The sequence below is a fragment of the Drosophila subpulchrella genome, chromosome 2L (genome assembly GCF_014743375.2).
Source record: "Drosophila subpulchrella strain 33 F10 #4 breed RU33 chromosome 2L, RU_Dsub_v1.1 Primary Assembly, whole genome shotgun sequence".
Lineage (NCBI taxonomy): Eukaryota > Metazoa > Arthropoda > Insecta > Diptera > Drosophilidae > Drosophila > Drosophila subpulchrella.
In genome coordinates, this window is record NC_050610.1 from 21,037,779 (window position 1) to 21,065,676 (window position 27,898).

General features: G+C 38.2%; 5 protein-coding genes across 5 annotated transcripts; 4 read left to right on the forward strand and 1 right to left on the reverse strand.

Moving 5' to 3' along the window:
* Positions 1 to 11: 11 nt before the first annotated feature.
* Positions 12 to 2,419, forward strand: LOC119547133. Its single transcript, XM_037853846.1, has 3 exons — positions 12 to 138; positions 700 to 973; positions 1,910 to 2,419. Exons 1-3 carry the CDS (start codon positions 122 to 124, stop codon positions 2,057 to 2,059), a joined length of 441 nt encoding a protein of 146 aa, XP_037709774.1. The 5' UTR covers positions 12 to 121; the 3' UTR covers positions 2,060 to 2,419.
* A 614-nt stretch (positions 2,420 to 3,033) lies between these two features.
* LOC119547131 (60S ribosomal protein L7) lies at positions 3,034 to 4,181 on the reverse strand. Its single transcript, XM_037853844.1, has 3 exons — positions 4,036 to 4,181; positions 3,656 to 3,954; positions 3,034 to 3,588 (listed from the first exon to the last, which is right to left on the reverse strand). The coding sequence occupies exons 2-3, from the start codon at positions 3,952 to 3,954 to the stop codon at positions 3,129 to 3,131; spliced, it is 759 nt and encodes a 252-aa protein (XP_037709772.1). The 5' UTR covers positions 4,036 to 4,181; the 3' UTR covers positions 3,034 to 3,128.
* Positions 4,182 to 4,197: 16 nt separating this feature from the next.
* Positions 4,198 to 6,168, forward strand: LOC119547132 (RIP-like protein). Its single transcript, XM_037853845.1, has 4 exons — positions 4,198 to 4,269; positions 4,773 to 5,005; positions 5,065 to 5,130; positions 5,185 to 6,168. The coding sequence occupies exons 2-4, from the start codon at positions 4,883 to 4,885 to the stop codon at positions 5,587 to 5,589; spliced, it is 594 nt and encodes a 197-aa protein (XP_037709773.1). The 5' UTR covers positions 4,198 to 4,269; positions 4,773 to 4,882; the 3' UTR covers positions 5,590 to 6,168.
* Positions 6,169 to 6,452: 284 nt separating this feature from the next.
* On the forward strand, positions 6,453 to 27,878 carry LOC119547469 (ATP-binding cassette sub-family C member Sur). Its single transcript, XM_037854355.1, has 23 exons — positions 6,453 to 7,166; positions 8,614 to 8,879; positions 8,946 to 9,121; positions 10,274 to 10,489; positions 10,548 to 11,094; positions 11,501 to 11,613; positions 12,016 to 12,153; positions 12,220 to 12,382; positions 12,445 to 13,300; positions 15,583 to 15,844; positions 17,998 to 18,135; positions 18,205 to 18,341; positions 18,439 to 18,640; positions 18,704 to 19,311; positions 19,741 to 19,862; positions 21,326 to 21,945; positions 22,157 to 22,314; positions 22,377 to 22,572; positions 23,524 to 24,253; positions 25,150 to 25,277; positions 25,850 to 26,144; positions 27,223 to 27,419; positions 27,487 to 27,878. The coding sequence occupies exons 1-23, from the start codon at positions 6,991 to 6,993 to the stop codon at positions 27,631 to 27,633; spliced, it is 6,591 nt and encodes a 2,196-aa protein (XP_037710283.1). The 5' UTR covers positions 6,453 to 6,990; the 3' UTR covers positions 27,634 to 27,878.
* Positions 15,958 to 17,671, forward strand: LOC119547470 (probable fumarate hydratase, mitochondrial). Its single transcript, XM_037854356.1, has 2 exons — positions 15,958 to 16,232; positions 16,288 to 17,671. The coding sequence occupies exons 1-2, from the start codon at positions 16,047 to 16,049 to the stop codon at positions 17,557 to 17,559; spliced, it is 1,458 nt and encodes a 485-aa protein (XP_037710284.1). The 5' UTR covers positions 15,958 to 16,046; the 3' UTR covers positions 17,560 to 17,671.
* Positions 27,879 to 27,898: the final 20 nt, after the last annotated feature.

The following is a 27,898-nucleotide window of genomic DNA, read 5'->3' on the forward strand; positions in this document are numbered from 1 at the left end:
ATATATCGATGTTTCTATCGATTATTCTACATCTCTAGAGAAAAGATTTGTACGGAATATAAATAATTTGCAATAAACAAGAGAACTTTGGGAGCCTTAAATTACACAAAGACCCGGCAATATGGATCGCAATAACGGGTAAATTAACGGGACCGCAGAGCAGTATCGTATAACGGTACTCTGGCTCGAAATGCCCTGTGTGCGTCGAACGACAAAAGACAGTGTTTACACACATACGCACATCCACGGGTATATACATGGCACGTCTGTATGTCCGATCTTCCTCTTAACACCCGTTACTTTTATTATATTCCAATAAAAAGGGTATTATTCAAAAATGTTCGGTCATCAAAGGGTTTCCGCCTTATAAATGTACTTTATTGATTAGTTACAATTCTTTATTAGATGTCCGTATGATAGTTAAGATCTTGGCAACCATATTGGTTTTATGCAGGCTCTTGTGATATGGTATTAAAAACAAATCTTCAGAGATTTGAAGACTCCAACAAGTGTTTCTTAAAGTATGCTATGTAAAATAGTATCAGGGATGCCAAAGATAACACTTTAGAAAAATCGTAGCATACTTTTAGATATCTTGTGCTATAAAAGAGATTTTATACCCCTAGATTCGCTTGGAACTCGCCGCACTCTCATTATTCTAATATATTCTGTTATAATAATATTTCCCCTTCCTTATAGACGCTACCCCTACAACATAAGACGCCAGAATAGCGGGCACAATCCGTCGCACAGCTACCATCATCACCACAACAACAATTCGGTGGCGGGGGCGTCCAGTTCTCCGGGATACAACAATCACAGCGCCGGAAGTTCTCCGTCCGTCGGGGCGCACAACAACAGCAATGCCCTATATGCCACAGCCGCCGGGCAACAACAACAACAACAACCACAGAGCCTTCCAATCTCGCAGCACGACGAACTGATCCGATATATCCGGGAAGCATGGAATAAGGTAAGGTGCCCGAGTTTCGGAACCAGATGACCACCCACTAGTCACAGTGCTTCGCTTTTTGCCCGCGAAAAAACAGGGACCGTAGCCAATGATGAGTCAGTCGTCAATCTCCCTTATAATTTTAATAGTTTTTAGGGAAGTAGGATAGGATTTATAAAAGATATCAGAAGGTCCGTACTTATTATAATTTCTGTTCAATCGATCATTATTTGCATATCCCTTTAATAAGGTATGTTTAGTTAATCAAGCATGATGTTTTAGGGAAAAAGAGTAGGATATACATAGTACTTACTATCATTTCTGATCAATCGATCATTATTTTTGTTCCTCATAGGAAGTTAGAAATAACTTTTAAAGGTGTCCAAGAGTAAACCACGATATTTTTAATGCTTAACTTGATAGGTTTTTAAAAGATCTTAATATTTTTGTATATATTAGGATTTACTTAATCGAGATTGCATACTTTGTCTCCAAAATGTAATATATCCCTCAAATCTGTAGGTTCGGTAATAATACATCAAGAAATATGCAAGTTCTCCACAGAATAATAATTTAAGTATTAATTTCAATCCTATAAGGTTTGAAATATCTTACAAAGGCGTGTTAAAGTATCCCACGATCTCTTTGATACGTTCCTAAAAGACTTTGGAATGTGAAAAGAATTTAAGATGCATGTTTTGGCTCCAATATCCAATTATACTGTAATATGTAGTATATGGTGTTTGACTAGGTTTGATAAAAATATTTTAGAAATATGGAAGTTAGCCAAAAATAAATATTCATCTTACAATTTTATCACTTACGAATAGAGACACACCTGTAAGGTTAAGCAAAATCTTTCCATATAAATTTAGGATTGTCGACAAAATGAATCCATTGATGATACGGTCCCGGCTGTAATTTTCGGTTGCCCTTCATGCCTTGCTCTCTCTCCAGGTCTACGAACAGAGCCCAGCTGTGCTCTACTGCAACGAATCTGACAATCAGCTGAAAAACTTCAAGCCATTCGATCTGGAGGAGTACTGGGGCCAGCGCCTGGTGCAGAACATTCACGTGACCACCACGCAGGCTGGCGGACACCAGTAGAACCGGGAATCTTACGGCGGACAACGGCATGTGCTTCATGTGGTAACAATTAAATAAATTATACATTTAAATGGGTGCCAGTTTCCCCCCGATTATTGACTAATTTCCATGCGATTGGAATCTTCATTTATGTTTGTTTGCTACCTGCTTTGGACTATATTGTGTGTGTAAAAATTTATTAAAATCCACTGCCAGCTGAAAGGCAAATATTGTATTCAATAAAGTGAAGATTGGCTAACGATTTTACCCAATGGCACCCAGAGTTTAGCATGCTATCTGCATTTAAGTGTTGTGCATTATGCGCGCTTAAAATTTGACCAGAACAACAATAAACAATCTAGAGCGTAGACAAATTGAAAACGATCTTGTTTATTTCATTAATGAGTGGAAATTATGGGGAAGAGAAGTCATTTTAAACTAATTCATTTTGGGGATCAATAGGTAGTAAAGAGTGAAATTTAAAGAAAATCTACATATGTTTCTATCTCTAGTTCTTTTATGTTTTTAATATTCCACAATTACTTAATAACCAAAATCCCTTTTTTCGGTTATACTTTCGGATAGAATTCAAGAATTTCATATACAAATAGCTAATGCGTAAATGCATGTCAAAATCTTATCTCATTTCAAGTAAAATTCTTTAAAATTACAATATTCGCGGATAATGGTTAATTTAAAATGCTCACTGCCGTTTACATTTATTTATAAATTAAAAAAAGAAATATAGCAAAGAAAATAATAATATTTGTTTTTGAGGTAGAGTCTTGTGGAAAGTGATTAAAATGCATAATTAATGTAGAACGTTGAATAAAAATGTGACAAAAAAGAAACTCCATATTTCTTGTAACATAAAACCTGCTTGAAAACAAGACTATCACTCAAGAATTAAAATCCAACTGGCAAAGGAATCCTTCACATAGTTACCACAACACCTCCTTGAACCGAAAACACTGCGTTTTTGTACTGAACGGCAATTCGTGGGTTTATAAAAGTAACTTTTATTTCTCTCACTGTTTACATCGTACCGCTGCTGTTGTTGTCGTTTCAGCACATGGATTGGGTGGATCCCTTAGACCATCTTGCGCAGCAGACGGTTGATCTGGTCCTCACGGTTACCAAAGTCACCGCCGTTGACATAATGGTTGGCCTTCTTGCGCCAGCCGCCGGTGGGGGTGTTTAGCTTGAAGGGCCACAGGAAGTTGGAGGCATACTTGAAGTTGGGGCCGACGGTGAAGATCTCGTGGACAAGATCCTCGACGCACTGAATCTGATGGGCCTGTCGCAGCTTGCGCTCGATGACAAAGTTGTCGGTGATGGGGACACGCTGACGGTTGTGCTTGACGAAACCGCGCTTGTAGATCAACTCCCGCACGGACTTGAGGTTGGGGTAACCCCAGGTAATGTAGGGCTCGGCAATGCGGAGCATGTTGATGGTGGCCTTGTTCAGCTTGATGAACACACCGTTGTTGATCTGCCTCAGACGGAACAGCTGCAGGACCTTACGCACCTTGGGCGCCACCTTGTTGATACTAAGGGAGGAGGAGCAATTTAGAATAGCTGGCAGGGGAATGTGCTAAGGCTAGTTCCTTCACTCACCCGCGGATACGGACCACAAAGGCCAACTTGGCCTCGGCGGGCACGTAAAATTGGTTGCGCTTCTTTGCCAGACGACGCAGCTTGATCTCCCGCTGATCAGCCTTGATGTACTCATTCTGGTACTTCTCGGCGCGCACCAGATTCTCCTTCTTGCGCAGGGCAATCACGGCTGCCTTCTTGAGGCGACGTTTCGAATCGGCCACCCGCTTCGAGATTTGTTTCTTGCTGAACTTCAGCTTCGATTCCGGCACAGCGGGCAGCTTTTTCGCTGCTGGCTTCTTGGTGACCGGAGCAGGCATCTGTGGGCGGCACAAAACGATTGCATTTGAGCGGTTTCCTCACAAGTTCGGGTGTATTTTTATTGAAAATATCGCACTAACCTTTTACTAGTCACTGCACACGCTGGTAAAAGAAAGGGAAAGAAAGACCGGAAACGTGCTATACGCCAACTACGAGCTGTCAAATCGGCTGGGTGCAACCCTGCGTTCAGTGTTGCAAGATGCGGGCGAACGTGACACGAGGTATTTTACCAAGCGGTCACACTGGCCGTTATCGAGGATATGCCATCTCTAGCGGCTGTCAACAGGAGATTGCGCGGAATTTCGTGAATTAAGGTAGGTTTTTTGATTATTATGGCTTGCTTCTAACAATAGTAGTGTTTTGTGTGGTTTTACGAGTTTCTTTAGTCTCCCCTGGTATTTATCTAACATTACATTAACCGGTTACATTGGAAATATTAGCATTTTTAGTGTTCAACTTGGTTGTTCCATATTTGCAATTGTTAAAATGTTAGCAAATTGCAATTAGCAAATTAGCAAATCTACTGGATATAGTGTGCTGTGAACAATATTACACATATTTTTGAGTTCATAGGGTAATTAACTGACTCCTGGTTTTATAATTTAATCTTTTCTAAACTGTATTGATGAAAATACAGGGATCTAGGTAGAGTAAGTTCTAACTTCTTGCCAGTTTTTATGAATTAATTAACTATCTACATGCATATATCGTTCTTCATCATTAGAGAAACTCACTTTTATAGTATAAATTTCTTGAAGGTTGAATTTTATATTATAATTTTTGCAATTGCCTAATTAATATATTTTATGTATTTCAGGTTATTTTTATGCACCAACATTTCCCAATCGAAAGGCAGCCCACTCAATTGACGATACGGACTTGTCCAGTCCAAGAACCAACGAATTTTACTATAAAGAACGTGATAAAATGAATTCCACACAAAACCCGATTTATCACACTTCCGTGGAGCAGAAGCGACATGCTCAAGATGTGGCCAAAAGGCAGCGAATGGGAATGCAAATGCCAAAGCTACGCGAAATGCTGCGAGAGGTAAAAGCCATTGTATTCCCCTTAAGAACACCTAATACCATCTATTATAATCCCAACAGAAGTACCGCAAACGCATTATAGAAACCCGCAATAGATGCACGGACGCCAATCGCGAAATACAACTGGTAAGTCAAGTAAATCCCAAAGTATCACCCATAAATAACCTACTTTCTTTCCAGTCGGAACTCAGGGACATTCTTCGTCTGGAGCTCAGTGAGTTGGAAAAGGATGTGGAGCTGGAGCAGCTCATCCTGGAAGAACTACTCGCCGATGTGAACGAGTGGTATGCCCTGGGTGAAAAGAACCTGGAAACCCTATACGTAGAGCCGGATGAGAAGCAAAAAGATGTCCTCTGCCCAGTTTGTCAAATAAAAAGCCTAAGAAGCCACAAAGGCGCCTTTATTTGCGAGTGTGGCATCCAGTTTGAGCACTCTGCCAATATGGAACAGCTTCAGGTAGTCCTACAACAGCAAATCGCCAGCCACGAGCTCAATTGCACCCAGGCCCTACGATTCTTCATCGAACCCTCTTCGGGACACCTGTATAACATGTGCGGCAGCTGCGACTACTTTTCCTCCGTTTAGTTAATGTGTGCGCCTTGTTTTTAAAGAGTTTTTGAACCGCTGGTTGCGTCTAGTATATGATCTTATATGTTAATTAATTTTCTTAGTAAATTAAGCTAACGCGAAGCGATTTTTGTTGTTCTGATAGAAATTTGAACTCTAGGAGTCTTTTATTCTTATCAGTTCGTATTATCAGTGACCTACAATCTATGGGTTCACTCATTAAATTCGGAAAAAGTGATTATACATGGAGAAACTTGAAGTTCGTTCTTATAGCAGTGATATGGTAATATATTTTAATAGCAAATTACAAATATTAATCTGCACTCTTTCAAGTTATTCTAAGGGGATCTTCATAACTTTAGATATTCTAATAGAAATTCTAGTTCTGAGCAGTCATAGATAATCTTATCAAGTTAGTCATACTTACAATTATGCGAGTTACTCTTATGTTACATACTAAATTAAGAAAATTAATACATTTGAACTAAATTTATCAAGCCTTCCAGTATTAGTCAACCGTTTCTATGATATTTTCGATGATTTATTAATATTGTATACCAAATTTTTTTTTTTACTAAAGAGGGCTACAAAAATATACCTAAGATTTAATATAATCCTATGATTTAAAATATATACAATAATTATTAATGTTCTTTAATTGATTGAAACTTTGATTTTTAACGAGATTATTTAGCAAAACATATGGGTCGCTGATATCAACGGATAGCAACCCCATTCCGAAACCCGGTCGATGTGGGAAGAGCTTTCCCCCATCGCGCACGTGCGCGATCCCCCAGATCAGTGCAATATCTCCTCGAGATCGGGCGGCTGGCACTTCGTGATTTTTCCGGCGTGCGAGAGTCTGCTTAGTGTGCCGCCACGCTCGGTCGCAGACGGTTGGCCTTTTCTTCTCTCGAAGTTTTCTTTATCGCGGGGAACGTGCGCCACACAACCCCAACACCAGCCCAACACATATCTCTTGCAGCTATTTTGTTTATACAAAAATTACTTAAAAGAATAATAATTGAATGGCAACTGGGGACGCGACGGGCTCTCAGTTGGAAACGAATTGAAATTAATTTCGGATCCATCGCGATCGCGCATAACACCACATATTGCGCCAGCAGTAATCGCAGTGCATATTCCCGATTGCGAAATAGTTTGTTTATATTGAGCGATTCTGTATTTGCTGTTCAACCTGTTGTACGCCAAAGTTTGAAAGTGAATGCCTATAGATTCGGTTTTAATTGTGGTAGCGATACAAAGAGTCGTAAAGGAATATGCGCAACGGGAGGAAAATATTTTGAAATGATATCACAAATGTGAAATCATTTGATTTGACGAAGAGTTGAAAACCCGGCGCCTGGGCTAGAAAACATCATTCAATTCTGGCCATAAGTTTCGGTTTTATTGGCCATTATGAAGCAGTTGTTCAATATAATACACTGTGATCATTTGAATGGGCATGTACGCTCTATTTATGATAATTTAAATACAGATGTTTGTGGCATTGACCGTGTGAGGCGTGTTTTTACGTGTCTGAGCATTTTTCTGCTACTTTTCTGCTGGATATTTGTTTGGAAAAGATACAAAAAGTGAGTTTATATATATTTTTGCAAGTGAACTCTCTAAATATATGTATATCTATTGTAACTTTGCTTGTTTCGATTGCCATTTAATACAACTTGGCATACAAAAGCTGAATTGACATATTTTAAACTAAAATTAAAGTGTTTCGGCATTGTTTTATTTGTTTTTCATCCGAGTATAAACATTTACTTTGCTTTGTTTACAATGAGTTTGCAATGAGCTTTTCCCTTAAATTGTGCAAAGATATGAACTGAAATAAGGTCAGATGTAATATCCGATTAATTAGCTCCTTTGTGATTATTATTAGAAGTTTTTTATCTATTTAACTCCTAGAATTGCAACCAAAATAAGAATGTAAATAATGCCCCCCATGGACGTATACGTATTAGACAGGAAAATGAGCACATTTGTTTAAATTTAGCACATGCGTTTGTAGATTATACGAATTCTGGAGAAGTGATGAGAGGGCCTAGAGTAATTTACCTCTGTGCATAATCAGCTTCAAAAATCACCAGACAAAATTTAATGTCTAAGATAACATAGCGATTTAGTTAGGAAGATAATTTTTATATTTTGGCATAAATTACTGTGGGTTATTGTTTGCTTTAACATAATATTATGCTTTAAATTGTATATCGAATTTTAGCACTTTGTTTATTTTAAAACATTTATTTTTATAATTTGTATTATTTTATATTATATTTGTTTATTTTACCTGTATCAACAGCAAATTCAATCTTTAATGATTAAGAATGTAATTCAAAACGTTATACAATAAGAAATCATTACCTTATACCGGAAATTATTTACGTACGTGATCTTTCCTTCTTCGATTTTAAAATCCACTTAAAAGCCAATAATTGATATCCGGACCTCAAGTGCCCACACCATTGAAAATCATATGCACCCCGCAGCGAAATTAAAATATAATCAACATAGCATTCCGGATTCGAAAAATAACGCATCGCGTGCCAAAGTATTCTCAATGGGTAAATCTCAATTGCATCTGCAACGCACTTTTCATTAAGGGCGCATTCATATAAATAAATATATACGAGCCCGATACACGAAATCAATATCGTTGGGAACTGCAGTTAATTATAGAAACATGTCTGATATCTATGTTTTATTATGCTCATTTTATGAAGTGGTTCTTTACGAAATATTCAGATTCAGAGCCCTCTGGAGACACCTATTTAAAATGAGTTTAAAATACATATAATCATTTTGTTTTTGTCATTTTAAAATATTATGGGTGATACGAATTTATGTACGATATAAATCAATAGGTTCTTATTTTTGTCGTGTGATAATTTAAAAACATGCCTATTTCCAGATCGAAAGATATGAAATTTGAAATAATATTAAGATGTTTACAAAATATTTCTCTAAACAATATTATGATTTATTTAACACATCCAAATCTAAAAAATCTTCGAATTTCTTATGCAGATGTCATAAAACATTACTAATATTCCACAATGGACGTGCAGCTGTTTCCCTGGTCCTTTTGGCAGTAAATAGTCTGGAATTGGCTAGGAACTTTCTTCCTGAGCAAAATGTTGGCTATCTAAACACCCTTTTCCATTCGAGTCCCAGGGATCTGAACTATTTGGTTGTAATTGGGTCGGGTGAGGTATGGAATGCAATATTTTCCATATTTCTGACTCTCGTGCTAATGCTATATCATCGCATTGTGGAGCGAAAGAAGTCGACAGGTGAGGGTTCTACTGATCTCCAAGGTCCTTGTGCACCTCTTCTATTACCTTTCCCCATCATTTTAGTGTTTTTGTATGCCAGTACTGCCGTGGAGGGATTCACATTTGCCCTGCTCTTCAATGAACTCTTTGAGTTGGGGCGCTACGAGGACTTTCTGGAGCTACAGACGTGCCTTGTGGGCATGGCTGCCCTGTGCATGGTATCCCTGGCAATGATGGATGGCGTTACTATATACAAGGAAGTAAGTTTTACATTTTTACTTTCGACAAAATAGATCTTGAAATTTATTTACAACTTTGCTTAAAGATTATATCATAACTATATTTTTAAATTCTAAAAATATTACATTAAATTTATTTTAATTATGCTTGAATAATGTTTGAAATAAAAAAATATTTCAATACCCGCATATAAGATATATTTGTTCCAATATTATAATGGCTTGTTGTTGAGTCAGACGTAAAATAAACAATTGTAATATATAATATATATTTTCAATGTCAGGGAAAACCCTAGTCAAACAAATACGAGTGCTAAGTTCAATGAAATGAGATAAGCATTGAACAATTATATTTAAGGTTGGTGAACTTATTTTTTTTTTATAAAAGTTTTTGGGTTTTGTCTTAAAACAGTTCCCTAATTTTCATGGCTTAAATTTAAGTTTATGTCGTAAGCTGAGAAATTGTTTATAATTAAAATTTCAAGCTGAACGGCTGAAATTATATTTAGCTTGCGAATATGATATATCTGCACCTCTGGAAAATCATAATTAAGTCAGAGGTTCCGGTTGCAATACCTAGATTAACTTAGAAAAGGCCACTGCCTGCGATTACGACCATTTATTTAATTGTACTGCAAACAAACAAGTTGGCGCAACAGAGGAAGCCAAAAATTGCAATGCGATTTGCATGTTTAAATTTTAATTGAGGTTAAGTGCAGATTTTGAGCTTAATGCCTTTCATACTTTGCGAGAATGTATTTTTTGTGTCCTGTAGTTTGTGGCTTGGTCACAGGAAGAGTCCCACGACAACAGGCAAAGTAGGAAATGGAAGCTCCACCAAAGAGTTGAATATTTAAATTCAAAAAGTGGGGATACAATGTGGGCTCCCTGGAATTCCGGAATTTTTAAATTAATACTAAACACACAAAAAAAATTTGATGGGTAAAATTTATCTACACGAATAGCTAAATAACTTTAAAAAATGTTTAACAACTATTAAACTAATGAAGTGTATTTTACCATAAAATGGTAAGTTGAGTGTATTTTAATTTTGGGTGGGTAACTATTTCCTTGGTAAATTTTACAATTCGATTTAAATATTATATTGCACAATTTTACCTAAAAGTTCTGTATGTGTATAATAAGAAAAATTCATTAAATTAAATTTTACAGTGCTATCACGATGACTATTTGGATGACTATGGCAAAATAGGCTACAAGCACTCACTTGCCACATTTTACTCGAAATCCTGTTTTTGGTGGCTAACACCACTGCTGTGGTTGGGCTACAAGGAACCACTGGAACTGGAGGATTTGGGTCAAATGAAACTGGAGGATAGCGCCAGGTCCCATTACGACCACTTTCTGTATATCTACACTGAGAAGAAGGTAGGTAAACTTAACGAATATGCATACACATATCTTTTCTAACAATTTTAATGTGCAGAAAAAGTCAAACTCGTCGCCATCCCTGTGGTATTGCTACATAAAGAACAGTTGGCAAATGTTTGCCTTGGGCGGCATTTTGAAGCTGGCCGGTGATTTATTTGCCCTGATTGGACCGCTGGCCATACAGAAAATCGTAGAATATATAGAGAAACTTTATGCCCAGGCTGACGAGCCGGAGGAGTCCGCTCTGCTATCCACCTCCAGGATTCTGGGCACCGAAATCGACGAGGTCTTCGGCACCAATATCGACAGAGTGCGAATCTACGGCAGCACCTGGTCGGATCTTCTGGCGAATGGTTGGTGCATCGCCTGGATTGTTCTGCTGGCCGCCATCACACAAGGCGCTCTGTCCCAGGCCTCGACGCACATCCTCAACATGACTGGCATCAGGATTAAGACCTCCCTGCAGGGTCTAATTTATAGAAAAAGTTTGCTCCTGAATGCGGGCGGTGGGTGTTCTGAAGAAGAAGCCCAAACGACTTCTCTTCCTGCGCATGAGAAACCAAAAAACGATGATACCAAGCCAACGCCAGACAGTTCAAGCGGTAAATTATAGAAAAAATAGATATCCTTACTTATATACCTACCAAAAAAAATGTTATTTATCTAGACAGTTAATCTCCAATATAAATAGTTTCAGAAAAGCAATTTACCCCCACCTAATATCCAATCGGAAACTAAAATCTTAAACCGTATATTATCACATATCCCATATTTTTTTATATACCTACCAAAAACAAGAATTTTATCAAGAAAAAGAATTTACCAACAAATAAAATCAGATTAAGTCATGGTAATATTTTGTTAAAGACTTAATACTACTCATTATGATCCCATATCATACTGAAAACGATTTTTTTCCAGCTTAGATAGTATTTTTTCGTATACCATCGCTTATAATACTATATTTTGTTTAAATACATAATTAATCAAAGTTTCATTACCTTACAGAATCGAAAATCACCAATGACATTGGCAGTATTACCAACCATATGACCGAGGACACCCTAAACATTATGCAGTTCTTCCTGATCATCCACTATGCCTGGGCCATTCCATTTAAGGTTCGTATTGAGATTCGCCATTTGGTAGTCTAATCGTTTTTACAATTTATGAGCAACTTGTGTGCCATTTGGACTCCGTTTGATGTTCGCTAACACGAATCTAATTTATTGCATTGGCTGGCCGAGAAATCCTTGTCTTGAAAAAGGGATATAAATGTTTTTAATATGTTGTATAATCGTTAAGCTATAAATTTGATTTTATGTAAAATGGTTTTTATTTGTAAAAATGTATTTGCTTTTCCTATAATTTGGAGATAAATTACACAAAGGGTTCTTCTATTTCTTTCATTTTGCCTAATAATAAATCTATTATATTATATATTTTTTAAAAAGGGTTTCAAAACCTCTTCAAAGCTTAAAATAATATTACTTCATTAAATGTCTTGCTTTTATTTATTTCAGATATCTGTGGTTATATATTTATTATATGTGAATTTGGGAATAAGTGCAGTCATTGGATCCATTGTCTGCATAGTGATAATGACGCCCCTGCAGTTTTTAATTGGAAACGCAATGTCGAAAAACGGGGAGGTTATAGCAGTAAGTACTCAAGCATAAGTTATAAAAGTAAATATTTGGATATACTATCATTGTACTCTGATATAGAAATACACCGATGAGCGACTAAAGAAAATACACGATACACTGGTTGGCATCAAAGTCATAAAACTGAATGCCTGGGATGAGGTGTTTCTCAAAAAGATTCAACTAGCGCGAAATAAGGAGCTCAAGTATCTCAACAAGGATGCCACATTTTGGACCCTAATGGGTATGTTTTAATATTAAAATCTCTTCTTATTTTCAATGATATATGTATATATATTTTAATAGCTGTACTCACCCATGTGGCCACCGTTCTGATCACTTTCGTCACTCTGGGCGTCTATGTGTGGTTACATCGGGATCAGGACTTTGATTTGAATGCCAGTCGGTTGTTCTCCTCCCTGGCACTTTTCCAACAACTCACCGTTCCCCTGCTGATTTTTCCCATCACAGTCCCCATTATTATAGCAGCCAGGGTTTCGACTAGACGCCTAGAGCGTTTCCTCAAGTCCAGCGAGATCCAAAAGCAGTTCGAGGGCATTCGCAATATGGCTAGAATTCTGAGCAAAAGCGATGCCTCCCTGGATATGTATGAAACGCAGGAGAAATCGAATATGACAATGCGGACAGCTCAAGCGGAAAATCGGCTTAATGAAAAGCGGCTGGCGCAAAAGTCTGAAATGCCAACTAGTTCCGAACCTCTATTGCTAAATACCGAAGATTCAGCGGGAGATATATCACCATCCACGATTCAGGAATTGGGTCACAACAAGATAGTGCAACAGCGAAGGGAATTGCTAAGGAATACTCCTTATGTGGCCATAAGGCCTCCCAAAATGCGGGGAACCATCGCTGAGAGACCTGTGGAATTCTCGGTGATTCGTGCCCGGAATACGGATAGCTGGCGACGGGATTCCCTGCTGCTCAAAATGCCCGATGACATTGCCGTCTCGATAAACGATGGACTCTTCACGTGGCAGCCACAAAGTCAGATGCCGGTGGTGCAGCTGCATGTACCCGGCATCATCGTTCCCAAGGGAAAACTTACCATAGTTGTGGGCAAAAATGGCAGTGGCAAGACATCCCTTCTATCCGCCCTCCTCATGGAGATGCCTCTGCTGGTGGGCAACATGTTTTGGCACAAGTGAGTAAAGGAACTGGGAGGGATTTAAATTTAATAAATCAGGAAGTCAACAAAATATGCATTAAAAATGTTTCTCTATACATGCACTTTTAATTTTAGGCGAAATAAAGAAGTTTCTTTAAGTTTTTGCATATTTTGGGGTAGTTCAATTAAGGAAAAATTTAATTAAATAAAAAAAAAAAAATTTAAAATGTATATAATTAAAGTTTTATTTTCCAAAAACGATTTTTTTAGTGTAAAATCAGTAAGTTTCTGCTAATTTTCTTAAATGTTTTATTTTGGTTTTAGTTAAAAAGATTCTTTACCATTCTTTTTTGTGTCTAGTCTATTTTTATGTGCACAGGACCTATACATATTATTACTTAATGCCTAAAAATCTAACATTGTAATAATATTTATTTATCTAAGCTTAATAAAAACTTGACAGGTAATCCATTAAGACAGACTTCATAGTAATCTTTTGTTAAGAAGTTAAATATAACAATTTTGATTTGCCGCCTGCACTATTTTAATCTAAAATCTTATCCAGCAGAAGTACTTTTTATTATCCCTGGTAACCTCTTTTTGGTAAATCCTATTTTGCTATTAAAGTTTCTAAAAATGTTCCTATTTTAAGCTCCTTTTGGTGTATAAAATCTCTGAAAACCTTTCGGCCATCTCACTGCGGCCAAGATTAAGCACGTTTCCTTGTCTGTCAACACAGCACAACCAGAACTCCAAGAACCCCCAGAATCCAGAACACACTGCTCATGTAAATTTGCTTAGCTATTTATGTGCTTATTTTTTGAGCTTTGCCAACAACGGTGGCTCCCATAGAGGATAAAAGTGTTTGCCCATTTATCAAAATTAATTGCATAATTTCCACCTATTTTCATGCCTTTACTATGCCCACAAAGCTGCAAATAGCTTACTTATAAACTGGGACAGATGATTTAAAATCGATGAATATAACGGTTGGGTCTTACAAAAATTGAGAAATAAAAGGCTAGGAAATGAAACCTAAGCCAGATATTTTTTCCACGGACTTATCAAAGAGTTAAGACTAAGATTATTTAATATCGGTTTATATAGTAGCTGTACCTTATACAAATTAAGAACTTGAATGCAATTTATTTAAACTTGTACCAGTAATTTTTCACGATCCTTCGTTAGAATAATGCTTAAGATCGCTTACTTCAAAATTAGAACTACAGTTTTTAACTCCTAGATTTATATACAAAATGGTTTAAACTAAAATGCTATGATGCTAAAACACAGCTACTTATTTAATCCACGAACTTTTCACGGGTAATATTTTAGGGAAGTTAAAAGGAGTTGGTTTTAATAAATAACCCTAATAGTATTGATCTTTTTTGCTTCCAGCTCCATATTTCTTATTCAAGTCTGACCCGATAACCCATTTTCCGAACCGAAATCAAAGAAAGTCTGGGATAGCAGGTGGAATAGTTTAAACTCCCATTTTTGCTGCAATTGCAATCGAATCCGCCGCAGTCATTCAACATATTTTAACAGTCGTTTCAATGCACGCCACGTGATTCGGTAATTTATCACAAAACGCCTGTGTACGTTGTTAATTTTATTGCACATAAAATAAAAATGGCATCGCCGTCTGGCGGAGGGGGAAATGTAAAGGGTTCCCCAAGGAAGGACCTTGCATATACGAATGCATTTAAAAAATGGAAATCGCGGAGTGGAAACGAGGAATCTGGTGCACTTGCCTCCTGCAGCCCGAAACCAATCCCATCCTGCGTCCTTTGCTTCTATTGCTTCCTTCAGGACGACTGCCCCCCTTCCATTCCCAACTATATATCCTTGCCTTGGCAAACGGCAAATGTGCAATAATTTCAATTACTGTAATAAATGTCTATGTTAGCTTGAGTAGGTTTTTTTTTCGTTCTGTGGTATCTTCAAGGCTTCTTTTTTCTCTCCTCTTTTGGCTTGCAAATTTATGTTTCTTCTATACGTACTGCCGGCAATGTATTAAATAAGAGGTCTTTTGTACCATCCCCCCAGAGAAGCCTGTTAAACATTTTCAGTAGGTCGTAGCTTAATTTATGCCATTTTTCATATAGTTATCAATGTAATATGTATCATATGATCAGTACTATTGGATACACTTGAGTTACTTCTTTGTTTTAATAATATATGGGGCTTAAGGAAAGTTTCTATAAATATAATCAAGTAAATCAAGGGATTTATGCTTTCAATATTATAAAAATATTTTCCCCTTTTATATATACTATTCTATACTTTATATATTATTCTGTATATCCCCTTTTTAGAACCTGCACAATTTCCTACGTTGCGCAGCAGCCTTGGCTTTTGAATGACACCATTCGTGAGAATATACTTTTCGGGGAGTCCTTTCGACCAAAACGATATGATTTCGTATTGGAAGCCTGTGCCCTAAAGCCCGATATTGAGTTAATGCCCAGAGGAGACTTTACCACCATTGGAGAGCGTGGAATAAATATTTCCGGAGGGCAAAGGCAGCGAATTGCGATAGCTCGAGCTATATATTCATCAGCTAATGTGGTTATAATGGTAAGTCAGCATTAAAACTATAAAAATCTATATCAATTTAGTTAAAAAGTAGACTTTCACATAGTTTTTACTTCTAGTAAACATAGAAATATAAATTTAAAAGTGATATTTTAGGCACAGACAAGTAACCTTTTACAGACCTGTACAATATTTGGTTCTATATATAATAAACTCATAAAAGGTATATTTATAAATTGTCAAAATGTCCTTCGATCAAAAGGAGATCTTCAGTTTGATGTACAAGTTGGCACGGCTGATAGTACCAGATACTCGGGTTGAATACGATGCGATGGGACCCATGCACATACCTCTCGATAGGATGTACGGTCCACAGACTATGAGATCCCTGATGAAATTCCCCATCGGTGGCGTTGAAGAACGCATGCCTGTATGAAAAGTGATAGTTTTGAATAGATTAATTCTTATATTGACCAAACCCCCAGCGACCCCTTATAAAAGCCCTGGGCATAGTGAAGAAAGCTGCTGCAGAGGCAAATAAAGTCAATGGACTCGAGGAGAATCTGTGCGATGCCATTTCAAAGGCCAGCGATGATGTTATATCGGGTAAACTCTACGACGAAGAGCATTTTCCCTTGGTCATCTGGCAAGATGGATCCGGGGAGCACACAAACATGAACTTAAATGAGGTTATATGCAATCGGGCCATCGAGATCCTGGGCGGTCAGATGGGAACCAAGGAGCCAGTGCACCCGGATGAGCATGTGAATCTCTCCCAAACTTCCCATGATACCTTCTCCACAGCCGCTAAAATTGCGGTGGCCATGCAGTTGCAGGAGAAGTTGTACCCGAGCCTTAGGATGTTTATAGATCTACTTAGCAAGAAGTCAAGCGGTTGGATGGATGTGATTAAAATCGGAAGAACCCATCTGATGGATGCAGTGCCTCTGTCGCTGGGACAGGAATTCAGTGGCTATCAGCAGCAGCTGGAGAACGGAAGATCTCGTTTGGACTCGGCTCTGAGCAGGTTGTATCAGTTACCCATGGGAGGCACCCATGTGGGCACGAAATACGACACCAAGAAGGGATTTTCCGAGCAGTGCACCAAGCGGATTGCCGAGCTGACATTCCTACCCTTCGTCGAATCCTGTAACTTCTTTGAGTCCCTGTCCGCCTGCGATGCCCTGGTCGAAGTCCATGGAGAACTCAACACCATAGCAGCCAGTGTGATGAAGATAGCCAATGATATCCGGTTCCTGGGATCGGGACCGCGTTGCGGATTGGGGGAACTGCATCTGCCGGAGATGGAGCCAGGTAGTTCCATCATGCCCGGCAAAGTAAATCCCACTCAGTGCGAGGCCATGACCATGATCTGCGCCCAGGTGATGGGCAACCATGTGGCAGTCTCTATGGGCGGTGCCAGTGGTCACTTTCAACTTAACACCTTTATGCCCATGATAGCATCCAATGTACTGCGATCGATTAACCTTTTGGGCGATGGCATGAAGTCCTTTTGCGCCAACTGCCTGGAGGGCATCGAACCGAATAAAACCAGGATAGAGAGTATCATGAAGAACTCCTTGATGCTGGTCACCGCCCTGAGTCCCCACATCGGATACGAACGATCTGCGGCGATCGCCAAGGCAGCCCACAGGAATGGAACCTCTTTGCTCCAGGAAGCCATCAATGCGGGCATCGAAAGGGAGGACTTTGATGAGTGGGTGCAGCCCAGCAAGATGCTGGGCCCCGATAAATAAATGTGATACCCTAGCTCATCATAGCAAGCTAAATATGCACCTTAAAGAACACTATTTAATTTTGGATTAATTTGTTTTGTCGAACTCGAAAAATTAAAAAAGCCTGGAGAAGAGAGCGTACTTTATTTTGGGACTTCCCATTTTTTATTTTCTTCTTTCAATTTTAGATTACTTTAGGTCCGTTTTGTGTGATTTGTTTTTATTACTTTAAGGCCGTTTTCTAGTTCGGAGGTTAAACTAAAAGTGGGTTTCTAAATTGGCTACTATATGGGCCATACGTTTTCTGGATGGAATACCTACTTTCAATTAAATATAAGGGCTAGAAGATGAACCATTTTATGATATCTAATAATAACTATTCATAGGAATACTTATCTATTGTGAAGGATATTAATTTTAACATATTTAGATATTTATTTAAAATCCTAATATTTTTAGGATGACCCCCTGGCTTCGCTCGATAACGAGGTGGGCGAGCATATATTTCAGCACTGCATTCGTCAAATGCTAGAAAAGTCAAATCGAACTTTTATTCTGGTGACTCAGCAATTGCATCGCATAAGGGAAGCAGAATACGTAAGTCATACAGCAGATAAGGCATCCACATTTAAATCGAAATATAACAGAATAATGTTTCATTTTTAGTTGATTGCAATAAAAGATGGTCGTGTGGAAGCGTGTGGCAGCTATGCGGAAATTGAATTGATGCATCCGCGAATTACCGCCAAATGGAACTCGATTATTGCAATGGCCAAGGCAAAAAAGGATAATATTTCACAAAAGTAAGTAGTTTACCTGTGAATTAACGCCCTTGTCTGCTTACAATCGTAAGTGGTTCCCAATTAACCAATTTTAATATTAATATTATATAATATCTAGTCCAGGTGATAAAACTGCTGGAGAGCGCTGGAAATTGCTGAAAAACGTAAGCAAGTTGGGATTGCAGCGCTCGATATCGGTGACTATGGACTCCAATGGAGGATGCCAGGCAGATGCGACTGATGGCAGTGGCTGTATATCGGTGGCTAATATGCAGTCAAATGTGGTTCAAGAGGATGAGGAGGATGAAGAAGTGTGTGCGGTAAGATATTATACATTATCTACTTAAAATGGTCTAACTTTTTCTATTGTTTCCCAACCATAGTCATACTCCATAGGCAATGGATCCTGTGGCGGCTATAATCTGCAACGGAAGCGCTCCAGTATTTACGGATCCCGGCATCTGATGTACGATGTTCCCCTGCCCATCGACGAGTGTCAGGGAGATGATGTCATCATGCGACCTCGTCGTCGGCACACTCTAAGTCGTCGTGGAAGTAGGACCACCAATTCCTGGCATCGATTGAGTGGTCTGAGCACCTTGACCGCCACTTCTGCTTCGAGTTCCACCAGCGGAGATCTCCTGAATCGCAGTGCCTTGGCCACCAGTGGCAGTAGCTATGCGGAAAGTAGTGTGGATGGTTGTGATTTGGGCTCGGCACCACCAGAACCTCGGGTTCAATCCTGGCAACCGCCACAGAATGTGGCCCATCAACCTCTGTCTCGGAATGCCTCCTCACCACCAGCCATGGAGGTGACGTGTCCAGAAGCCACGGAGTCTGAGGAGGCCTTGATGTCCAATTTCAGCTCGGAGGGTCCCTCGGACGACCAGGTTCGAGGTAGTTTTCAGCAGTTCCTTCGGAGAATGTCCATGCGGCGTTCCAACAAACCCAAGAACCACCATCTTCCACTCAGTGCCACCAACTCCATTCTGTGAGTAGAAAGTTATATGTAAAACAATATCTAAATTAGAATATTATAAGCTCACTTTTATAAGGACTTTTGTTAGAGTCTTACAAGTCTTATACCATAGCTCAAAGAAATGAGAGTATGAAGAACAACCTAAAACACTTCCATAATATGAATTTAATATAACAATAAAATATGCAGCCATCAATTATTTAATTTATTTTTTAAAATTAATAGTATAGTTCAAAAAATAAAATAATAATAACACACTTCTAACACTTCTTTTAAATCCTTCAACTGTGGTTACCTTAAGAGAACCTAGAATATATTATCATGTTTGTTTTAAAATTGCTATTTGGTATTTTGTACAAAGACATTAAGACCATAAATTTATAAAAATACATTTTTTATTTCACAAAAAATTTTAATAAGCAAACAACTTCTTTTTTTCAGGAGCATTTCCGAGGAGTCTCCTCCCATTGTACATTTTCCCGCCACACTTTCAACGACAGATGCTACGCAAAAAGATAAATTTATACAGGATGAATCACATTCAGAGGAGAGGCCCAAAAAAAGTAAGTTATAACATCACCTAAAATCTTAGTTAATTACGAACATAATTTAATACAAGGCTACGTCGAGGTTTCCAAGAGAATTTGTCGTTTAAGTTTTTAAATGAATTACTTTTAATGAAAATGTACATTTTCTTGCGCCTTGAAGTTGCAACATCTGGTAATGAATATTGATTAGCGGAAATTTATTCAGCTGGGCGTGAAAACTGTAAGCAAAATATTGGCATTATATTCGGGAAAGAAACTTCCTATCCTTTTCCCCTTCGCCAATTCACTTGGGTACCCCCTTCTTATAGTTTACTCCTGGATGCATGCGTGTAGCTTAAAACTTAAATCAACTTTGATTTTAAAAGTTTTGAGCTCCCAAGCGGTAAGTCAAAGAGACAGTGTTCCAGGGCGCGAAAAGTTTTCAAGGCGGAAACTTTGGCTTAACTTGGATGCATTGATCTATCAATATTTGGCTGATAAGTCAGCGGGTTCGCAGTGGAAACTTTCGATTAAATCAGTGCTGCAAGTGTCACTCCATTCGAAACCGGGACCTCTTTCGCTAGGCAAATCCGCAGACGGGAAGTAAACTTTTCTTTCAATTAGTTTGTCTGAGGAACTTGCTAAACGAAACGGTAGCGTAGTTTAATTGATGTTGGCCCATGTGGTAGTGCAAAAGTTAAAACATGTTGATCTTTTCCGTCTTGCTACCTCTTTCAATCAAAAGTCAAAGCCTTCCAATCAAAAGTCAATCGTATGCAGTCTTCGGAACTCAGTTGGCTTTTCAAATTGGAAATAAATGCTTAAATGTTTTATTTTGAACACCAAAAAATAAAACTCATTCAGAATGAACTGTTTCGTTTCTTTATTATTATCTTTTATTTCTTTATCTTTATTATTAATACCATGATAGCAGTATAAGTCTAGGAAAACGGTAAATAAAAAATAATCTGAACTTTGTTTTCTTCGAACACCAGTGGTATTGCAAACTTATGCAAAAATTATATTAAATTTATATGTGCCAGGTACATTCTACCTACATATGTATATGTTAAGTCTTAAGTTGGTGTTGTATTTATTTTTTTAATATACGATGATAATAGTATTATTGTATAAAAGATTATACTTGTAGCCCTAGGAAGAATTAAATAAATATTAATAATCTGAACGTGGTATAACTTTTTTATCACAATAACCCATTGAAAATCTTTATCGAACACAACTGACCCTTTTTTTTTCTAACCCCAGGCGTGAGATATTGATTTGCAAAAATAATACCAATATAACACATATGTTTAGTCAAAAGTTAATATTGTATTTCTTTTATTTTATAATAGTAGTTAAAGTTTAAAATAAAATTCTACTTGTAGCCCCAGAAAAGTGCAAAATAAATATTAATAAGCTGAATAGTATAACCCCTTGAAAATCTCCATCGAACACAACTGACCTCTTTTATTTTCTTATACACCCCCAAAAAACAGGCGTAAATATTGACTCGAAGGAAACCACAATAAATTGCGCTGACAATGGCGAATCAGCAGCCGACAAAGAATCGGGGCCAAACGTGACATCCTCGGACGCCCAGGAGCCCGGCGAAGGACACGTGCTGCTCTCGGCAGGTGGATCCGTTCGAGCTGCCATTGATACGGAACGCAAATATGGAAAAATATCGGACGACATATATCTAATGTACATACGGGCCGCCGGCCTGCCCATAATCACCGTCTTTTTTATCACCGCACTAATTTGGCAGTGTTTGCGTGTCTACACGGACGTTTGGCTGCAGCAGTGGAGCGATGTCCATGTCCAGGACATCCATGGGATGTCCAAGGGCCAGGACGAAGCTCCTGCGGATCGGCCGGAGGTGGAGGACCACGAAGTCACGTACTATTTTCACATGTACGCCGCAATTTCGTGTGTTTGTATAATAATGGCCCTGGTATCAACACCGGCCGGACAATTTGCCGGCTGTAATGCTCGTCGTAATTTGCACGATAAGCTGCTGCAAACGATTTTGCATAAAACGTTGCATTTTTTCCAAGTGACCCCGCTCGGATGTATTGTGAATCGTTTCAGCAACGATATGGCCGTCATTGATAAGGTGAGATTTGTTATTTCTGTTATCCTGGCGTGGTTTTAGTTGTTTTATCTGCCCTCGGTGTTACGTGGGGTTTGAACAGAGGGAAGATATAGATTGCTGTCACTTTCTGATTAAGCTGACACTGCGATAAGCACGCTTTTGTTCCACTATATATATTTTTTTTAGCTTTAAGCAATCCATAACTATATAGCATATTTTTTTATGTTACCAGAAAATTGCCGCCACTGGCCAACGCCTGCTGCAATTCACTTTGCTGTGTCTGTCGGCCATTCTGATAAATTTCACCATCACCCCTTGGATTTTGGTGCCTACCCTACCCATCTGCGGGGCCTACTATATCATACAAAAGTTCTACAGGTGTTCGGCAAGGTAGGACATAAGGTTATCTCTAGTCAACCAAGGTAAAAATCTCGACTATTTTTACTTTTCAGAGAGCTCCAGCGTATTGAAAATACAACCAACTCACCCGTCATATCTCATCTGTCGGAGACTATTCAAGGAGTGACTACTATTAGAGCCTTTAATCAACAGACTAGATTCACAGAGATCCTATTCAAACGTCTTGAGGCCAATACCATTGCCTATGCGCTATTGAGCACTAGTCATCGATGGCTGGGGGTGTCATTGGTAAATATATATAAATCAAATAGTAGTTTAGGAAATGCTTATGCTTTTTTTGATAGCTTGAATATTTTAATAATAATCGATAATTCTTTAATTTGAAACATCTCAATATTAAGATCTAAAATAAGTGAGTAGAGCTTATATGGTATGCCATCCTATTTTTTTATCAATGAATTTAAGAATATAGGACTATTAGATCTTAAAAAGAACTTAAAAATAATACTATACACTTATTTTATTAAAAATCGATAATTCAGGTCTTCTTTTATTATTCAGATCTTTCAGTCGAATACAAAGTATTAATTTGTTATACTTTCTTCTCAAATTTCATACCTAAACATTTTATAATTATGGTCTAAAATTACCTGACTGAATAAATATTTATAAAACAAATAGGTGTTTATATGCTTTTATTAATAGTTTGAATATTTTAAAAATAATCGATAATTGTTAAGTTTGAAACATCTCAATATTAAGATCTAAAATAAGTGAGTAGAGTTTATATGGTATGCCTTCCAATTTTATGATCAAAGAATTTAAGAATAAAGCACTATTAGATCTTAGAAAGAACTTAAAAATAATACTTTTATTAAAAATCGATAATTCAGGTCTTATTTTATTATTTAGATCTTTCAGACGAATACAAAGTAATAATTTATTAAACTTTCTTCTCAAATTTCATACTTAAGCTTTTATACTTATGGTCTAAAATTACCTGACTATTTATAATTTCTTATTTACCGTGTGACAGTCTTTTTCCTGAATGCTGCTACTAGTTACACACTGTATAACCTTGCCATTAATTTAGTTTTTAATCTAATATAATAGCTCAATAACCGGTGGCTAAGTGAATGAGTCAGCAGTAGACACGACCTCGACCACAGACAGCCCCCCACACAGTCCGCACATCCGTACATCCGCTGGTTTTTAATGCTTGTTTTTGTCTTCCTGCAGGACTATTTGGGTGGATGCATTGTTTTTGTGGCCACTGTGACGGCCCTGGCGACGGCGAGCGTCAGTTGCAGGAACCACACGACGAGGCACCTCGACAACGGGGCATCCGAAACTTATGCTGTCAATAAAGGCCCCTCGCCATCCCCATCGCTGGTGGGTCTGGCCATAAACTACACGTTGTTGGTGCCGATTTACCTTAATTGGGTTGTAAAACTTTTGGCTGATATGGAGATGTATGCGGGCTCCGTGGAACGCATCGCCCACTATGCCCAGGGAGAGGATCCGGACTTGGAGCGGGACTACCCATCCTATGAAGAAGATGTGAGCGGCGAAGTCGATAGGTCGTCCCAGACTCAGTCGAATGCTGGTGACAAAGTTTACCCAGGCGCAACGACAGCTGCCGTTGATGTTGATGAAGATGGAGGCCGAGATGTTGGAGGAGGAGATGGCGCAGGAGATGGCGGAGGAGCTGGTGGAGGATCTGGTGGAGCCGGCGAAGGACATGAAAATGGGGCTGCTGCTGCTGCTGCTGGGGCAAACGCTGATAAATTAAATGCAGGCAATGCAACCGGCGACGGCAATCACTTAAACTTCCACTTCCTCACGGCGACAGCTGGCGACAAGGTGGAGCAGGCGACGACAAAGACGTCGGTGATTAAAGATAAGCAACTGCCACCGCAGGACGAGAAGGTCGTCCTGCCAAATGAGCCGGCCAGGAAGCTCGAGCGCTGTAAGTTTTGGGTCAGTTGGGCTGGTTGCTCTTTTGGCCACCGACTCGGGGCGTTTGGCACGCATCACAGGACCTTTTGCTTGTAATTGCATTTGAAAATATTTGGAACAAACTTTGGAAGTTGCTTTAGGCATATTTGATCACGATATAGGTTTAGGTAATTAAGAGGCAATACAAAATCGAAGTGGAGTGTAGGAAGTTTTAAAAGGCCCTGACTCATAGATATATTTACGTTCTGCTTTTTTTTTATCAACCTCAAGTACATTTATATTCGATTTCTCAATGTCATGTTAGCTTTTGTCATTTAGTTAAATTCCTGTTTCGGAAAAAAGCAAAAAACTCTTTAATATGGCAATGTACTAGTTAAATTTATAAGTTGACAGAACGTAAATAAGATCCCCTACTAAAATTTTTTCAAGTTTGGCAGATTAAAATTCTTATTGAAATGTGCAATAACAGACTCTGTAAAGATTTGTCGATCGTTAAATTAATATCATATTCAGAAAACGAATTTCTTTTTCCGATCAATGTAACTTTATGTTAAATTTCTCCGACGGTTAAGAACTTAAAACCCAAACATGGCATTGAGAAATCGGCCCAAAGTTATTGTTATTTTCCTTTTGACGAAGAACAATCTAGAACTTTAACATGGCATTGAGAAATCGGTCCTAAGTTCATGTTAAACTTCTCTGACGAATGATAATCTATAACTTTAACATAACATTGAGAAATCGTCCCCAAGTTAATGCTAACTTTTTTTGACGGATAGCAATGCAGAATCTTAACATGATATTGAGAAATCCGCTGTAAGTTCCGTGGTATATAACCGACAGGTTGAAGGTGTGGAGTGCAAAGAGGACTTTTAACATAAAACCATATCGTTTTTTTCTTTTCAGATCAAAGTGTACCCATTTCTTGGCCTCAAAGAGGGGATATCCATTTCGATAATGTAAGTCTGCGATACGAAGGTCAGAAGCAAAACGTCATCAGCAACCTATCATTGAAAATTCCCGCCGGACAACGAGTGAGTAGTGCAAAAACTTTCTATATAAGTTCCATTGAATAGTAAAAAGAAGTGGGATCCTGTAAGAAAAATCTGTCCCACTCCATTGGGATGGCAAAAACTCTAGTACAGATGTCAGCAATATTGATTTGAGTTTAAAATTAAATCATCAATGTAAAACAAAAAGAGTAACTGAAGGGACAACCGTTTTTGTAGTCAATTTATATTCGCTATAAATTAAAAAAGTGATGAGATAATAAATCAAAAACGGGGACAAAGCGGAAGAGCAGCGCGAATTGTGTGCTTTATGAAATCTGCCACAGTGTTTAATAGGTTTTAATTGTTCGGGGAGTATGCAGAAATGTTGATTGATGATGAAAAAGGTCTCCTTTCATATGCAAGGACTAATTTTATAAAAATGAGCCCACCTGGTCCGCAAAGCTTTTATGTAGGCTAATACCCTGGGTAGTTAAAAAACTAAAAGAAAAACTTAATCTAGGTGATTGTGTTTCAAATTAAAAATCCGACTGATTGCATAACATTCAAAACTCGTTAAAATTTAACTATTCTATACGTTCGTAATCGGTTTATAGATTGGCATCTGTGGTCGCACGGGCAGTGGCAAATCATCCCTGGGTCTGTCCCTCTTCGGGGTCCTACAAACGACCCGGGGCCACATTTACATCGACGATGTGGACATCAAACGAATCCGACCAGACGAGCTGCGAACCAGACTGTCGATAATTCCGCAGGATGTGCACTTGTTCAATGCAACCATACGTGAAAATCTTGATCCACACGGTTACTTCCAGGACCTGCAATTGTGGAATTGTCTCGAGTTGGCGCAGCTGAAGGAGTTCGTCAATGGGCACCTTCCTCTCGGCTTGGGTGAGTGCGATTTGGCTTCCCTTTCTTGTTGTTTGAAGTAGATAGCAGCTTCGAGGAGCTTTCGCTGTCCTTGGGCTTGGAATTTGTCTTATGAAATAGTCATGACAGGGGAGTGATATTTTATTCTATTTTGTATGCACTTCTAAAGTTGAGGAGGCTTACTAAGCAGCAAGTTTGGCAGGAAACCTCAAGTGCTAAGCAAGTTAATGCATTTTAGGTGATGTGTTTTTGATTGAATTGTTAGTTTTTAAGGTCTGTATACTGTTTTAAATATATATTCCTTATCAAGCACATCAAATAATTACATTCCAAAAAATGTTCACATCAAGCTGTCACAGTTAAGGTCTTATGACACTTGTCTGATTGTTTTATATTTGGATAGATTTATTTACAACCTAGAAATAAAAAGTTTTACAGCTTAACAATGTTAAATGTATTTATAAATAAGGTTAAGGTTGCCATGAATGTTAAAAATAAATCTAGTCACCTTTTTATTAAATCATTCAAATGTCATAAGGCCTTAAGCACGTTCAGAAAAAGTAAACTTAAGTTTAATATATTATATCAAATAAAATAATGGCCTTTTTTTAATTATATACCTTTCTTGCAAACACAGCTTAACAATATATTGTGAATTTATATTTAAATGAATGTTTAAAATAAATCCAGTCACTTTGTTATTTAATCTTTCAAGTGTCATAAGGCTTTAAGCACGTTCAGACGGAAAGTAAACTTAAGTTTGATATTATATACCACATTAAATAATGGGCATTGCTTGAATTATATACATATTTTTCAAAACCACAAGTTTGGGAGCTATCAAATTAATATTTTTATGTTTAGGCTCGCATTAAATGGGAATTACTTACACATGTACAATGTACATATACATTTGTGAACCAAATCAAACACTAACTAGTTGGTGCGAAATTTAAAATTGGTTGATAACTAAAATGCAATCCGTTTTGACAGCACTTTTTAAAATAATATATTTAGCTTTAATTTAGGCAGTTTTTGTTATTTCCAACACTTATGTAATTGGTATTTTGAATGTAATTATTTTTGTGTTGTCCTTTAGAAACGGTGATTTGTGACGGAGGCGTAAACCTGAGTGCTGGCCATCGGCAGCTCCTGTGCCTGGCACGTGCCATACTGCGGGGATCCGTTTGCCTGGTCCTGGACGAGGCCACCAGTGTCCTGGACAGCAGCACGGAGAATGCCCTTCTCAAGGCAGCGGATCTGGCCTTCCAGGGCCGCACCATCATTACCATTGCGGTGAGTCCCTGCAGTTAATCCCAGCACTCCAGTACAGCTGTGATATGACAATTATATTTCTCCGCAGCACCGTCTGACCACTATTCTGGATTATGACCGCTTAATTGTGCTGGACCAAGGACGAATCGTAGAGGATGGCAATCCCAGGGAGCTCCAACAGCTGCCGGGTTCGGTTTTCCGTGGTTTACTTGAAAAGGGCGCGAGCAAATGGTAGAATTTCCTTACTAGATATTTAACGATAACTGTGTCATATAGTGATTCCTAAGTGTATGTGTTCCGAAAAGCGTCTACTTTTATATCCTAACATATCCATTAAGCCTCTCGAAATCCAACGACTTTTGTATGATATTTATAAGTCTTGAATGTATTTCGCATGTATTTCCAAGTATTTTTTACTAGTCATGTTTAGTTTCTAACAGGAGGGCTACGTACTTTTGAGAATAATAAAAAACCGACCTAATGCTAAAAAGTTTTCCCTT